The sequence below is a fragment of the Sciurus vulgaris genome, assembly GCF_902686455.1.
Source record: "Sciurus vulgaris genome assembly, chromosome: 3".
Lineage (NCBI taxonomy): Eukaryota > Metazoa > Chordata > Mammalia > Rodentia > Sciuridae > Sciurus > Sciurus vulgaris.
In genome coordinates, this window is record NC_136463.1 from 149818225 (window position 1) to 149836022 (window position 17798).

Genomic DNA, 17798 nt, shown 5'->3' on the forward strand with positions numbered 1-17798 from the left:
GCTACAGAAATGATCTAGAAATACCAAACCAGTAACCACAGGAATCTCTAATGCTAGATTATGGCTTTGAGATACCATTTCCCAAAGTACAAATAGTTCCTTAAAGAAATAGCTGATACAAGCTCTGGGGCAGGAAATGTACAAAATAAGCTGAAATGTCTTGTCCTACAGGAAAGTGAGGAAACTATTAAAGACAAAGAGCTATATCAAAAAGGAGCCAAAACTTGAAATGGCTTGCACTGGTCAAACAAAACAATTTTACTCTCAATGGACTGAATCACAAATATATTTAAATTCATGATTTCACAATAATACTAGGGGGAGAACTTCTAATAATCACTGGAAGAAGACAACTATGAGCCAATTACTGTTGTAATAAGCAGTAACTATAAAGTAGGAATCAAAGATCAAAGAAATTATCATTCTTGTTTATGATTGGGATGTGAGGTGTCCCCAAAAGCTCATATATAAGATAATTCAAGAAGGTTTAGAGGAGAAATTATTGCGTTATGAGACCTTATGCAATCAGAGAATTAATTCCCAGATGGGATTAACTGAAGGGTAACTGAAGAGTAACTGAAGGTGAGTAGGGTGTGGCTGGAGGAGGTGGATCATGGGGGGGGGGGGGGGCTATGGGGTACAAACTTCGCATCTGGCAAGTGGAGTCTTTCTTTCTGCTTTCGGATCATCATGCAATCATCCACCCTACTGTTTTGCCATGATTTCTGCCTCACCTGGAGTTCTGAGGAATGGAGCTGGCCTTCTGAGACCGAAACCTCTGAAACTGTGAGACCCCAAATAAACCTTTCCTCCTTTAAAATTGTTCTGGTTGGGTCTTTTACTCACAGCAGTGAAAAGGCTGACTAAAACACTCCTTTATTATTTGTTCCACTTTTGACAATTTAGATGAGGGGATTTTTTAAAAACAGTATTTTGGTTAATAAATGAAGAAGGAATAAAATTAGAATATAATCATTTCTGCATCCTCCTAAAATGAATTAATGACTCTACACATTCTAAACAACTAACATCACAACGAGAGATAGTTTAGCAAAAGTAAAAAGCAAAAAGTAAGCTGGGCATGATGGCACAGGCCTGAAATCCCACTACTTTGTGAGGCTGAGGCAGAAGGATTCCAAGTTCAAGGTCAGCTGCAGCAACTTAGTGAGACCATCTCAAAATAAAAAAAAATAAAAAGTACTGGGGGTGTAGCTCAGTGGTAAAGAGCCCCTGGGTTCAATAACTAGTAGGGGGGGGGGGGGAGACAGACAAGCAAAAGAAAAACCCGAATCTTTCACACATCTAGATCCAATTACAAAATCATATGCAGAGGGGAACGGAATATACTGAATGACCACAGGAATACAATCAGCAAAACAACTGTAAAACTCAATCACACAAATGACCAAGTTTTGTCAACAAATAAATTTCAAGGAAAAAATAAAAGTGTAAGAAGTATTAAAGAGAAATAAGAGACATAAGAATCAATAACAATATGTAGGACTTATCTGGAGCCAGATTTAAACAAACAAATATAAAGAGCAATAAATAAATAAATAAATTTAAGATAAAACTTAAAAACTGAGGACTGATCAAATATTTATTATCAAGAAATTATTATTAAATTGTGGGGAAAGAGTATGGCAGTATGTGGTTATCATTTTGTACAGCATCTTTAACCTTTAGAGTTAAATGCTAAAATATTTCTGGAAAAAAAATCCATCAATGAAATACTTACATTGTAAGCCACATAGGTCCATCTGGACACTTTTACTGGAACCCACATGGATGTCCCTTAAAGAGAAGGAAATTAATTTACTTGCCTTTTTATATAAAACATTTTTTGAATCCTGATAAAATATTCATAACAAAGAGGTGTTTTCATGAACATTGGCTATTTTAAAAAAGAAAATCCAAAAACATGTTCTCATTATGCTTATTACCAACTAGCATTCACATCAAGAAAAGTATTATAAATCTATTGTACATCTTTAAGTCTGAGAAATTATCAACAGAAGTAAATAAATATTTCATTTCCCAAATAAACTTTTAATTAAATAAATGGTTACAGGAATTTTTACTGAAAAGCAAAATTTATCAGCAAAAATATGCTGGTAATCCAAAGGAAGACTAAAGAATAAATGAAACTGAGAAATAGAGGTATCAAAAATAACACAGCTCTTATTTTTAAAAAAACTGTAGTTTTCATCACAAAATTTTTATTAGCACCTTACCACTTGCTTTTCTATTTTCTCCCTTCCAAATCTAACCTCATTAGTATCACCATAAGGAAATCAATAAATATTAGGATAATATCTGATGTATCAGTTTCAAAGACTTTGTGTGCTAACAACAAATTTTAAAAAATAACAAAAATAATGAAAATTTGTGCTTAAAATATGTCATTACCACTAACCTGTTAAATCGGAAATTATTGATGGATTTTCCTCAAAATGTTTTGCAGGATGTCTTATAAAGTGGTGATTCAAAACTGACAATTTCTTCTTGGAATTTTGAGTAATCTAGAATGAACATTGATATATATTGTTATACCATGATAGTTCATTAAAACATTGCTTCAAGTAATAAAAGCAAGTGCCCAAACATTATTTCAAGTAACAATAACAAGCTCCAACATTTCTTTATTCTGGGTCAGGCACTGATCTAAGCCCTTAATATGTTTCCAAATTCAGACCAGCCCTAACCCCACAGCAAAGAATCTACTGGTCACTAGAGAAAATACAAATGACCAACTGTCTTCCTTGGAAACTACTTACATAAGTGAGTCCTTTTTTCATCTTAAGAATTACTGGAAAAACATGGTTTTGTTTATTAAAATTAATTTTATGTAAAATTTTATTTAAAAAATATATGTCTGAAGTACTCCTATTTTTCATTGATTGGAATAAGGTTTTTCCTACCATCTGTCAGTTTGAGTATATATTAGTTTTGCAATTTTAATTGATCCAATTATTGTATCTAGTTGTACTTTGTCAAGGAGGCTTAAAACTTCTGCCACAGTTAAGCCTCACAATAAAACAATGTCAATCAACCATAAAATGTTTGTGTTCTAGGATCAAGTCACAGTGTCAACTCCATTAAGTTTATTTACTTCAATAAATATACTATATTCATTAATATTATACACTAGTATGGAATTTTCTGGCTTAAAATTTGGTAAAACGGAAACACTTGGATCTTTAAGAGAAAACTATGTATCTATGATTCTAACAGTGGTTATTCAGTCTTCTGAAGAGTTAAGAAAAAAAAAAAAAAAAAAGACACTTCTCCTTATCCCTCAAGATAATGTATACTACAGGAGAAAAGTTCTAAGACACAATGATAAAGGAAAGTTTTACTTAGAACCTACTGAAAGAGCCACCAAGACTTGAAGACTAGGAGACTCCAAAAATATCTGGACTGTAATACTTTGCCATAATGAAAACAATTACCTAAAAACAATAAAATTCTCTCTCCAAAAGGAGAGGCCAAGAGTCACAGTTCTCAAAACACCTTCCATGCAATAGTAAGTTGCTGCAAGATGACCTGAGGTAAAAGGTTATTTAAGAGAAATAATGGCAATCTGTTTCTAACTCACAAAAAAGAAATTTTGCTGAAATATTTGGTGCCTGACACTATTTATTTACTTACTAGCAGACAAGAAAGAGATGAAAGAGTAAAGTGATGTTCTATAAAGGGCATTATGATTTCCATGTTTTGCTAATTGAACGGCCTGAAAAATCACTTATTTGAAGAGTTTATACTGTGAAATCTCATCATAAGATAGGCCTAACTTATACAAACACATAGTCACACAGTTTAAGTTCCTGTGAACTTGGGTTATTTACCGAATGAACATATTTTGTTATTATCAGAACACTAAAGTCACTGTTATGGTTTTGTTATTAGGTGTCCCCCAAAAGTTCATGTGTGAGACAATACAAGAAGGTTTAGAGGAGAAATGATTGGGTTATGAAGTATCTTTTTTTAAAAATATTTTGAGATGTTGATAGACCTTTATTTTATTTGTTTATTTAAATGTGGTGCTGAGAATCAAACCCAGTTGCCTCATACATTAAGCAGGCGCTCTACCACTGAGCCACAACCCCAGCCTTTCATGAAGCTTCTTAACCCAATCAGTGAATTAATCCCCCTCATGGGATTAACTGAGTGGCAACTGAAGGTGGGTCAGGTGTGGTTGGAGGTAGGTCCCTGGGGGGCATGCTTTTGGGGTATATATTCTGTAGCTAGAAAGTAGACTCTCTCTCTGCTTTCTGATCATCATGTGAGCTGCTTCCCTCCACAACACTATTCCACCATGATACTGTGCCTCACCTCAAGCTCCAAGGAATGGAGCCTGTTGTCAATGGATTGAGACCTCTGAAACATGAGCCCTCAAATAAACTTGGCCCTCTACAATTGTTTTGGTTGGGTCTTTTAGTCACAGCAGTGAAAAAGCTGACTAAAGCAGACACTTTTTAAATACATGGTCCAAAAATATTTAATAAGATAGGTCATGATGTTTATAATAGTATGAAAAAGTATTATAAAGTAGGTTGTAATAAATATTTAAGTTAAAAAATAAAATAATATATATCAAACTTTTAAATAGTGAAGGGGTAGAACTGAGGGAAGGTTTAAAAGTATTCTTTCACTTTTTTATTTATATTGCATTTTGAGTTATTAATAGTGGTCAAAGAAGCCTGGCAAAGTGGTGAATGCCTATAATCTCAACGACTTGGAAGGGTGAGGCAGGAGAATTCCAAGTGCAAGGGCAGCTTCAGCAACTGAGACCCTGTCTCAAAATAAAATTTAAAGTAGCACAGTGGTAGAGAAACCCTGGATTCAGTTCTCAGTAATGCTAGATAGATAGAGAGAGAGAGATAAATAGATTGTGTGGGTGCGTGTGTAGAACTCAAAAAAAAAAAACAAAAACAAAAACAAAAAAACAGTAGTCAAAGTATGATAAAAAAAAAAAGAAAAAAGAGAAAGGAAAAAAAGATATTTCCATTTGGGTCTAATTAAAATTGATGCAAGGTATAGGATTCTATTTTCATTAACATAAAAAATGCATTAAATAATTGCTGTAACAAAAGCTTTCATTATGCAGAAATAATAATTAGTTTAAAAATACATACTTGTTTAGTATCAGCATCAATAAGATCAAAGAAGGCTCGAATTGTAGTCAACTGCAACTGTTTACACCTAAAGAAAAAAGTAAGTGTTATGAATGAAAATTTCTAAAAATATACACTTTTTGATACAAACATGCATTCTACTATTCAATGGAATATTTTGAGTTTCCTTTAATGCTGCAAACTAAGAAGTTATTTAACAAATAATTCTTGTTAAGCATATATCTTAAGGTTGAAACCTATAAAAATAAAGCAAACTAAATCTTTCTTAATGTTTGACAGAACTATCACAGTCCTTTTGTCTTCCCGAAATCTCCTTACCTACCCTAACTTCTAGCTATAGACATAGCATGTCTGCACCATTCTTATATATATATGCGCACTGTGTGGTTCTGTAGACAATACTGCTTACTCAGACAGAAGAAGCTCAAGAGAATCTTAATGCCAAAACAAAGAGACCCTAGAATCTGCCCTTTTTTGGATCTATATTTAATCTCTTATTTTTTCTTTATATTAAGAGTGAATCGAGGGCTGGGATTGTAGCTCACTGGTAGAGCGCTTGCCTAGCATGTGTGAGGCACTGGGTTTGATTCTCAGCAAGACATACAAATAAATAAATAAATAAAATAAAGGTACTGTGTCCATTGACAACTAAAAAAGTATTTAAAAAAAGAGTGAATCTAATTTCTACTTGGTTTCCCATGTCCTACAAGGGTACATTTGATTCTGCCCAACTATGATAAAATCTAAAATTTTGGTATTTGATGCTTAGCTTCCTTTGAGACTGAAGAAACTGATGCTTTGGGAGATAATATTATATATAGTCTGTAAAGGGAACCTTGATCAAACTGAAACAAGGGCCAAGTTTAGAATTTTAAGCCTCAAAGTTAATCTTTGTCCCACAGACTTGTTTATTCATAGATAAAACCAATTAATGCATTGATGAGAAAAAAGGACCATGACAAATTTGTCATGGTCCTTTTTTATATTAACTTACCACACAATAGAGAGGTGGTCTGTTGAGACCCAGGTCTTAGGCACTGCTGAACTCTAAAAAGAAAGGGAGAAAAATCAAACTTAAGAAAAGCACATCTGTTATTCTCTGAAAGGTTTGAAATTCTTAAAAGCTAATATTTAGAAACACAGCATTAGTTTCACTATATTATATTTTTGTAGAAATTTTAAAGATATATCTTATAAAAAGTGATCTAAATATATTAAGATATTTCTTGTATAAAATAATGTAACTCTGAATGTCATTACTGGTTAGTAAAGCTTAAATTACCTTTAAAAATTATTAAAGCATCCATAGATTCTGTACTGAAGTTTAACATCTAACTTTTTAATAACTTTTAGGAAGAGGCTGAGTTTAAGACTCTTTAATAAATCATTTTTTTGAAATAGGATACAAAAGATACTTCAGTAATTTTAGTTTTAGATCAACTTCCACTTGATAAGATTCTAAAATATGACTCCTTAATCAGGAGTGTGCTTGAGAAAGAAATGCTTTAAAATAGTTTTTAAAAATTAAATACACCTGTCACAGTTCCAAAACAACCAAGTCAGACTGTTTCAAGTGGGGTCCAGGCTTATTTATTTTAGGAAAAAAGAAAAACCCTATGTGATTAGGATGTATAGTTGTATAGTACTGATTAGAGATATAAGAGCAAAAGGCTCCTAAAAAATATTAACAACATAGAAAGAAGGATTCCTTAACAGTGTTGTTATGGTTTGGATGTGAGCTGTCCTGCAAGAACGTTAGCAGGAGAAATTATTGGGTTACAAGAGTCTTAACCCAATCAGTGAATTAATCCCTTGATGGAGATTGAGTGGTAACTCAAGGCAGGTAGAGTGTGGCTGGAGGAGGTGGGCATTGGGGACATGACTTTGGGGTATCTATTTTGTATGTGGCAAGTGAAGATAGATCTCCCTGCTTTCTGATCATCATGTGAGCTGCTTCCCTCCACCACACTCTTCCTCCATGATGTTCAGCCTCACTTCAAGTCCTGAGGAATGGAACGGAGCCAGCTGTCTATGGACGAAGACCTTGAAACTGTGAGCTCCCAAATAAACTTTTCCTCCTCTACAATTGTTCAGATTGGATTTTTTTAGTCACAGTAGCAATAAAGCTGACTAAAACAAATGTGTATAGCACCCTTCCAGAAGTAAAGAGCCTTTTAACAGGTAATGACCTCTCTCTGAATAACATCTTACACATAAGAAGGGTTCATTAAATAAATATGATTTTATTTTTCACAGCATTTCTCTCTGCACCATCAAAGACACAATGAGCTGTCATCTGTCAAAACAACATAAAAACAGGAGACTAACAACATAGATGCAAGAAAATTTACAGAGGCCTAAAATGCCTCTTTAATAAATGAACTCAAAAAAGACAAGTATGCCTAACTTCTAAGGAGTCATTGTCATATTTGTAAATAATGCATTTTGGGATTCCAGGTTCTGAAGTGAGAATAAGCTATAGCTTACTTGTTGAATTTATAAGCACTGATATATTTAGGAATTCCTGCTGAAAGCTTACTAAAAAATTAAACAATTAGAATTGACTGTGGTTCTATGATTATATTAGATACTCAGTAGAATAACTGTTCCCAAAAAACATTTACCATTACCAAGAATTTAAAACTCGTCTTTCCTAGAGTTGAAAAAGGAAAAGTAACACAAATAACAGTAGCTGCTCATGACTGCTCTAATGAAAACTGCTAGATGTCCATCAAAATTCACTTTTTTTCCTTGCACAACTAGCATCTCTTAGCCTCTCTTGCTTTCAAGTGTTAACTATATTTTTTTCAAATGCTATGTCAGCAGAAATGATGTGTGCCTTTGCTAGGTCTTATGCTCTCCCCTATGCTCTTGCCTCTGTCCTACAAATTGAACTGTGATGACTAGAGTGATCTTGAAAGTAAAATATTCAAGATGGGGTGCTTATTATCAGCCTGGGTTCCTCAACAGGGAAAACAGTCAACCAACCTAAATACTCTCCTCCAAGGGCAGTTATACAAGTAAAATTTAAACTTCTATTGTACTTAAGTGCCATGATCTACATAGGTACATTATAGCATTAGCCTACTCTACCAATGCAATTATGGTCTCTATTTTCAATGATTTTTCTAGTCCCAATGAACATAAATGTCATTTAACAGGTCTTGAGATAATCATTCAAAAGTTGTTACTTTTGGTTTTAAAAAGTGAATACACATGCAGATATAGGTATGTAGACTATCTGGGGGCTAGAAACAGTAAAATCAAACTCAGGTTATCCAACAGCCAGTTTTGAGAAAATTCTGTACACAGAAAAATTTTATCAGAAATATAGAAATACAATAAGTCTTAAATGCAATATTATCAAATGGCCAAAGTTCCTTAAAAGAGTAAGACTCAGGATGTGGTGTCAATATAGCATTATACTATGGATCAATACTAGCAAATAAGTTATACTAACTTTTATATGGTTAAATCATGTATGCTTAGTAGTTGACTTTTTTTCAAGAACTTCCTACAAATAACTGCCCAAAATATTCAATACCAAATGAAAGGATTCACACCATTGATAATGCTGTTTCAGATTTACCAATTTAACACCAAAGCTGCTTTAGCTACTTCTCAATTCCTCCAATTATAAGAAAATGATTGGTATAGAATAGTGTGAAAATTTTTGCCATGTGTATGGCAAGCATTCAGTAAATACCTATTTGATAAATGAATAGCAATCCAAGAGTAGATAACATAAACAAGAATATCTATGAAGAGGAACAACTATGAAACAGTGACTTTCTACAAATATTTCCTCAAAGCAAAAGGAACAGGCAGATCATTATCTATTTTCTTTTCAGAATTGTTACATTTAAAGATGATGTGTATCCAGAGTTATGAAGTTAAGATCTTAACTGAAGACTTCAAGGTTAAATATACAAGAAAGAAATTCTAAAAGAAAACTTGAGCTCACTTCACATAGGCTATCTATACCAGTTAAAAGCCAAATACTTGATGTTCTAGCAAAGAAGGAAAACTAGCAAATTAATCGGGGCTTAATTTATACTTCAACTATCAAAGCTAATCATTTAATCTAAAAATCAGTGAACTTTCATTAAGGTTAGCATTCAGGAGTGTGTGGTATGTCTGCCATCCCACTAATATTGTACATAATATATGAATCAGATATAACTAGACTCCCTTGTGCTTTAGTCCACGCTCTTATAGTTACAATTCCAACCAATGTCTTATTTTGCACAAGAAACAATTATTCCTCATAAATAAGTCATTTTCACAAAGTGTCCTAGATCCTTTTTTACTTTCCATGGACAAAAGCATTCACGACTGTGCCCTTCCAACATACTCATATTCATTTATTCACATTCTCTCTCTCTCATATGCACATGCACACACATGCAGCAAGCCTATACCACCAACTCAGCAGGCAATTCTAAGCAGCTACATTTTATTTGTCCCTTCATGCTCCATTGTGTCCATTATATCACTATTTCAGTAGAATCTTAAAAAAATAATTACCACAACAGATAAGGCACTGGTATGATGGCTTAATTTTGGTAGAAAAGTCAGCCCTGAACGAACTTGGTAATCCCGGAATCCTCCAGCTACAGAAAGTGTGGTCAAGTTTATGTGTCGAGCATTTAGAATCCAATAGTTGTTTACAGTCATATAAAAATCTGATAGGGAATAAAGAAGAGAGACACTGAAAAGAAACGGTCATTCTTTGCAATTATAGCTCTAATACTAATACCTTAATTTTTGTTTAAACTATCTGGTTTGTAAACAATGTATTATTCACATTACTCTATTTTGAGAAAAATCAGTATCTATTTGCATTCCTACTTTCCCATTAAATAACAGTAAAAACACTAAGAGTTACTAATCCCCCAATAAAGAAAAAGATACTCAAATTACCAGTCTTACCAGTCCATATGCAAACATGTTGACTTCCACAAGGATGATACTTCCTCATGAGTCATATAGTCCATCAAAGGAAGAAAACCCTAAACTTCTTCAAGAGATAAAAGCTTACTATGCTAAATAGTTGTAGACATTTGTAGTGTTGGGTTCGTGGTATACACGTATGTTCAAACCCATTAAATTGTACACATTAAACGTGTGCAGGGGCTGGTGGTGTAGCTCAGCGGTAGAGCACTTGTCTGGCATGTGTGAGGCACTGGGTTTGATTCTCAGCACCACATATAAATAAATGAATAAAATAAAAGTCTACCAAAATCTAAAAATTTTTTTAAAAGTTACTATTTAAAAAAAATGTGGAGTTTTTTGTATGTCAATTACCCACAATAAAGTGGTTTTTAAAAGAGCAATAGACTCCTCATCATCTTGATGGTGACTCTGTTTACAAGGCCTGAGCAACTTTTCCATGGTCAACTACCATATTGTACTATTTAAGTTCTTAGAATATAATTTATCACAACCAACAGTACCATTGCCATTAATCTTAGGTTTATGTTGCTGTGGAAAATCACAGTGTTAGGATTCTACCCATTAAGCATAATAAGCAATTCAAAGGTCAGAATCTGCAAACAATTTTTCACTTTGTCTATGGCTGATAAGACAATATTAGAGTCAAAAATTACTAAATTGAGACCATGCAGAAGAAATCTCATTTCTTTTTCTTATCATCAAAACTTAATGCTTTTTTATCCTGGCATTTCATTCCACTTGGGCTTCAAACATTTGGTACAGTAAGCTCATTAAAGATCCAAGCAGTATTCACAGAGGCTACCACTGGAGTCAACCCAGTCCTAGGGCAACACCTAGGAAAACACCTAGGGCAAGAGTACCAATGGGAAACACATATATCTAAATATTTAAAAGCAAAAAAATCCAGCTAACAAACTGTTAAAATATATTTTTTATTCCTACTTTAACAAATATATTATTGAAATAACCTAGAAGGCCAGGGTCAAATTAAGAATTTTTAGGCACCTGAGAATTAGACACTGGACTGGCAGCACAAGAAAGCAGGTTGCTGTGCTATCTTTTCTCTGTCTTCCCAATGCAATTCCATCTTGCATTACTATGCCCTTGTATGCACATCCAACCTGTGCCTTCAGTCACAGCTTGGCCACATCTCAAGTTTAGTATTGTACATAATTGCACTCAGGAGAACAAGGCTGGCTTTTACCTAGGTAAAAGGCCCACACAAGTCCTGGAAGTGGGCTCAGGGCACACAGACAAGAAAGTCTGGAGGTGTAGCTACTTAAATCATAGTCTAAAAGAATGAGCTAGAAGAAGGCAGGCTGCTTAGACTGCAACTTACTTACCCTGTGAAAAAGGGTAAGGACAGAGCAGGGTCCTCTAGAATATACAACCCAGGGCAGAGCCTCCTTCCCTATTTAAAGATAGAATTTCCCCAGAGTATAAACAGGAAATCTACTTCTGAAACTCATAGAATTCTCTCTCAAAAACTTAAAATCCATGATCCCTTGAAGTAGTTCCTTTGTTTTCTTTTCATTCTAATTCTGACTTAATACAATAAAAAAAAAAAAATACAGAATAGAAAGAAAAGAGGCTCACTAATTATAGGAAAGGCATCCTACCCTATGAATCACTTTCAACCTGACCCAGACCACTGCCATCCTTCAGAATATTAAAACCTAACTCTACATAAAATTCACTCTTCAAACGATATTTGAAATGTTATTTTGAGTCACTCTAATTTAACCTACATGGCTCATCTTCATATACCATACAAAATGCAATAATAGGATTCTTAACTGTAGTGATAATCAAAGTGACTTTTAGCCTTTGGTTTTTTTTTTTTTTTTTCTTTTTTTATACTCCTGCCCCTTCCTCTCTCTCATTTCCCTCTATTAATCTAAAGTTCCTCCATTATTGTTCTTATTTATAATTATTTTAAGTGGTATAAAAGATTTAAACATTTTAATACCAAATTTTTTGTTATTAAAAAATTCCTAGAGGTAAAATTTTAAATATAATAACAGAAAATTAGAACTTCACATTAAGTACTATATACCAGATTCTTTCAGCAAATTATTCCTTGAAAATATTATGATGTTAAGATGAACACTACAGAAAATGGGGATATTTCTCACTTATCTATAAACAAAAAGTTGATCAAAATTAATGTAATGGAAATTTTGATTGGTAATAAATTGCATAAATTTACTAGCCAGGAAAAATAATTCTTTCTAAAGATTTTCTTCTACTCATTTGATATTCCTACAAAGAGTGCAGTTTTAACACAAATTTCAGACAGGTATTTGATTCTTATTCTGTAACATTATCACTATTTAATTTAGATACTGAAGACTCCTACAGTTCATTCAAAATTTCCTGTTAATATGCTACGAGTAATAACATTATCTGTAGTTTTATTTCTTATGTTACAATAATGTAACTCAAGAGGCAGTATAGTATGCAAAAATTAGGATCGAGTATTGGCTCTGCTACATTCTAGCCACATACTTTGGGTATGAACTTTACTCGGCCTTTTTTCTACCCATTAATATGTGGAAAATAATGGTATTTAACTTTGGAGGACTACAGAGTATATTAACTATTATAACACATCGGATAAAGTTCTTAATACAATATCCAAAAATATAGTAAGAGTTCAATAAGTATTAGCAATTCTACCTTACTATATATGGTCTTAGCATACCTATCTATTAAAAACTAAACACTGCTACTACTTTAATTAAATATGTTTATTTTGAATGAAGTACTGGAACAGTTAAAGCACTGAAGTTTACACATATCTTAAGAGAGAGGAAGACAGGGATTGTCTTCAGGAATAACTAAACTGAAGTCTAGTACCTAAGGATTATAAAACATATGTTAAACCTGTTAAGATGATATGAAAAAAACAATATTTCCAATTATGAGCCTAAGACATTAGAGGTGGTCAGAAAGGGAGATGCTGATTTACAATTGAGCTGCTTAACACACAGATAAAACTATAGCACACCCTAAAGAAAACAGCTACAGAGATTTGCTTACTTAATCCTGAACAACAACAGGGAGGTCAGTTAGTGTTTATGTAATAGTACTCACCCGTAATGAAACGATCTAATGGCATCACAGGGGCAACATGAGGTGTGGCTTGTGTAATAAGAAGATTTATCAGATCTTGTTTAAAATTTTTCAGCGTAAGTAATGCTCTTGCAACAAGGCCACCCATGGAATGACCAATTATTGCCACACTTTTCGGAGCAAATTCTTGACCCTATTAAAAAAAATCATCGTGACGTAATTAAGGCTTAGTGTCATAAGAAAAATATTAAAAATTTCTCTTTGCAAATGAGCAACTTAATATAAAATAAACTATATAACTATCCCCCATAAGAAATATATTTTCATATTGTTACATTTTCACGTAGTTCTAATTAATATATACATAGTATTTTATGCTCTGCCATTTTTAACTACTATCCTTTGGTTTTCTGAACAAAATCCAAACACTTGGTCCAGCTAATCATGTTTGTACCATTTGTTATGTTGCATGTAACTTGTGGTATAATTATACTTGGTGTATACCAGAATGTCAGATTTTGCAAAATAAAATAATTTATCTAAAACTAAAAATATCACAAAAAAGCCAAGACAACTGTTGCTGTCAGAGCAATATACTACTTCATCATGTTGGTATCTTTTATTGAATTATTTCTCCACTGTTTGGATTTAAAAATAAATCAGCATTCCAAAGATTTATTTACTATGTAAATTTTAAAATAAGTATTGCCTTTTAAAAAAAAAAATATTTGCTAGCCACCCCACACTGATCCTTCTTATGTGCTTTCTCTTCAGTTACTTGTACAATAGTTAACATTGTAGGCCTGACACTGCTATCCTTAGAATAGTCTACCCACAATGATGGCTCTTAGTTGGAGTCTGGGACCTTACATTTTGGGAGAGTTCCTGCCATTCTCTAAATGAAAAGAATGGTACACTGTACTTAAACAATATGGTTTAAGTTGAACACCTGCTGTCTTCCAGGCTGAAATTTTGGTATATGCAAGGCAGCAAGTATCTATGTGACTCAGTCCCCCAATAAAAACCTTGGGGGCAGTACTTCATAGTTCCCAATTTGTTGCCATATGAATTAAGTGCAAAATGTGACTCCTTTGTGAGGGAACTTTTGGAATCTTGCACCTTGTTTCCTTCAGACTCTACCCCATGAATCTTTTCTCTTCACTGATTTTCCTTTGTATCCTTTCACTATAATTAATAACCATGAGTATAATTATATGCCAAACCCTGTGATTCCCTCCTATAGAATAATCAACCTGGGATCATCTTAGAGATGCTCAGAATGGAGTTATCTTAGCAAAAGCCAAATTCTACTTTTGTACCTGAAGTTTATCAATCCTTTAGCCTTCTCTTAAGAACAATCCTCAACTTCCAAATACCTTTAAATTCATTCTAATCAAGCATTCACCCCAAAAACTCCACCAAAACTGTTCTTGCTAAGTCACCAAGGAATCTAATGGTCACTTCTTAATACTCATCTTATTTGACCTATCAACAACATTTGACAAAATTCATTACTTTGATTTACTTGACAACTCTCTCCTCGTCTCATCTTACCTCACTGTGTGCTTCCCTTAGTCTATTGCCGGTTTGTTCTCATTTCATCTCTTAAAAGTGGATCACCTCAGCCTCAGTCCTTTAACCTCTTCTTTTTTAAAAAATGTTGACTCCATCAGTGACCTCGCTCAGTCTCACCCCACCTTTATACTATCAACCCCCACGTATTATCTCCAAAATGAACCTTCTCTTGAACTCTCAGCCTTGAACTCCAATAGTACAAAAGGTATACTTGGAATGCCTAATGTGTATCTCAAACTGAACCTGTCTAAAACTAAACTCCTAATCTCCAAATCTATTCCTCCTATGGTCTTCCCCACCTCAATTAATGGCAATTCAATCTCTTCAGTTGTTCAGCCAAAAACCTTGGGGCCATCCTTAATTCTTTTCCTTTCACACAGGCCTGCCACACCTGATCTGCCAGTAAATCCTGTTGCCAACTTTCAAAGTTTATACCAACTAACCATTTCTCAAGGCTTCAACTGCTACCAACTTGATTTAAACCACCATTATTTCTTCAGTGAATTACTCCAAAGTTCTCCTAACTGGTCTGTTTCTACGCTTATGTCCCTTCAGATAATTCTCAAAGATAATTCTCAAACAGCCAGAATGATACTACTAAAACTTAAATAAGAGCATGCCACTCCTCTACTCAAAATCTAATGGCTTTCCATTTTTTTACAAATAGAAGGTGAAATCTTTAAATTGCCTAATCTCTATAATCTGTCTGTTCCCCTCCCCAATTTCTACCAACTCACATGATCTGTTCCAACTACTCCAGTTTCCTTGTTTTTCCTCAAAGAAAGTGTGTGTATGCCTGCCCATATAATTGTTTCCTCCTGTAAAGTTTTTTCCCCTTAGATATTCAAACGGGCCACTGCATCATGTATTTGGTACATATTAAATTGTCTGCTTCTCAAGAGGTCTTCCATTTATAATTTTAATGCTCTGCCTTTGATTACTTATATCCTTTTCCTGTTTTAGTTTTCTTCCTGACATTTATAACCATATAAGATTGTATATATTTTCTTATCTATCATGTTCATTATTTACTTATCCCCACTAGACCATATGTGCCACATGGGCTGGAAGTCTGGTTTTATTCTCTGCTATATTTATTTATGGTCTCATATGATAGATGAGGTTTTCTTCAACCAGAATGTTATTCCTTTTTCCCATATCCAAACCCTATTCATGAAGATTTAGATGTTCTCTAATTCCTATTGTACTTTATTATAATAGGAACCCTATTTTCTAAAAATCTCAATGTGAAAAATAGCTTATTAGTTCTATTATAAATTTAACATGTTATCATTAGAAAAATATCTGAAACAGAGAAAAGAAAAATGCAAGTATATAACAAAGGTTTCTTACTATTTACTGTAAATGATAGTCATTATTTCACTTTGTGATACTTATTTCTCTTATCCAATAAATATCAGTTATATAAAAGGTCTTATACCTAATATGACCTGTTTCCTTCCATAACACTCATAATTACTCAGGTTGAAGAATTTTGCTTCTATTATTACTGTGCTCAGTTTTGTGTTTTTTTTAATTATATTTAATCTTCTATTTTCATAAGATCCCCTCCTACTTTTTAAATATTCTCCCTACTTCAGCTTCTGCATATGACAGAAAACATTTGACCCTTGAGTCTGATTTACTTCACTTAGCATAATGTTCTCCATTTCCACCCATTTACTGAAAATGACAATTTCATTCTTTTTAAAAATTTTTTATTGGTTATTTTTAATTAAACATGACAGAATTCATTTTGATATAATTGTACAAGCACAGTTAGTTAGGCTCCCATTCTTACGAATGTACATGATGGTGGGATTCACTATGGTATATTCATATATGTATAAAAGAAAATTATTTTGGATTTATTCAAATCTTTCCTTTTCCTATCCCTTCTCCCTTCCCTTCATTCCCCTTCATCTAATCTACTGAATATCCACTCTTCCTCTCTCCCCACTTATTGGGGGTAAGCTTCCATATGTCAGCGAAAACATTTGACATTTGGTTTTTTGAGACTGATTTATTTCATTTAGCGTGATAATCTCCAGGACCATCCAATTACTTGCTAATGTCATAAAGTCGTTCTTTATGGACAATTTCATTCTTTACAGATGATTAAAACTCTATTGTGCATATATCACATTTTCTTTAACCATTCATCTGTTGATGGACAACTAGGTTGATTCCATAAGTTGGCTATTGTGAATTCTGCTGCTATAAATATTGATATGCATGTACCAATATGGTATGCAGATTTTAGATCTTTTTTTTTTTTTATTGTAAACAAATGGGATACATGTTGCCTCTCTGTTTGTGATTTTAGATCTTCTAGATAAAGACCACGGAGTGGGACAGCTGGGTCATATGGTGGTTCCATTCCTAGTCTTTTGAGGAATCTCTATACTGCTTTCCAAAGTGGTTGTAACAATTTGCATTCCTAACAATGTAATTCCTCACCATCAGTTATTCTTCATATTCTTGATTCTCATTCTAACTGGAGTGAGGTAAAATCTCAGTGCAGTTTTTATTTGCATTTCCCTGATTGCTAAGGATGTTGAACATTTTTCCACGCACTCACTGGCCATCTGTATTTCTTCTTTTAAAAAATGTCTATTTAGATTTTTTGCCCATTTATTGATGAGGTTGTTTCTTTGGTGTTAAATTTTCAAGTTCTTTATGTATTCTGGATATTACTCCTCTGTTGGAACAGCAGCTGGTAAGGAATTCCTCCCATTCTGTAGGCTCTCTCCTCCTTTGCCATGTGAAACGTTTTTAATTCAATGATACCCCATTTATTGATTCTTGGTTTTATGTTTTGAGCTTTAGACATCTTACTAAGGAAGTTAGTCCTTGCATCAATATGCTGAAGTGTTGCCCCTGTTTTCTTAAAGGAATTCCAGTGTTTCTGGTATAACTCATAGGTTTTTGATCAATTTTTGAGATGATTTTTTTTGCAAGGTGAGAGATAGGGTTCTGCACATGAATATCTAGTTTCCCTGGCACTATTTGTTAAAATGGCTATCTTTTCCAATGTATGTTTTTGACACCTTT

The 17798-nt window shown here is 33.5% G+C and overlaps 1 protein-coding gene across 1 annotated transcript in view; it reads right to left on the reverse strand.

Annotated features, from left to right (window-relative positions):
• PGAP1 (post-GPI attachment to proteins inositol deacylase 1) overlaps positions 1-17798 on the reverse strand; it is an 82239-nt gene that overhangs the window by 39714 nt on the left and 24727 nt on the right. The window contains exons 4-9 of the mRNA XM_079132584.1: positions 13191-13362; positions 9666-9823; positions 6133-6185; positions 5139-5205; positions 2417-2522; positions 1739-1794 (exon numbers count right to left, since the gene is read on the reverse strand). Of these exons, the coding sequence (XP_078988710.1) occupies positions 1739-1794; positions 2417-2522; positions 5139-5205; positions 6133-6185; positions 9666-9823; positions 13191-13362 (612 nt within the window). The remainder of the gene's footprint in view (positions 1-1738; positions 1795-2416; positions 2523-5138; positions 5206-6132; positions 6186-9665; positions 9824-13190; positions 13363-17798) is intronic.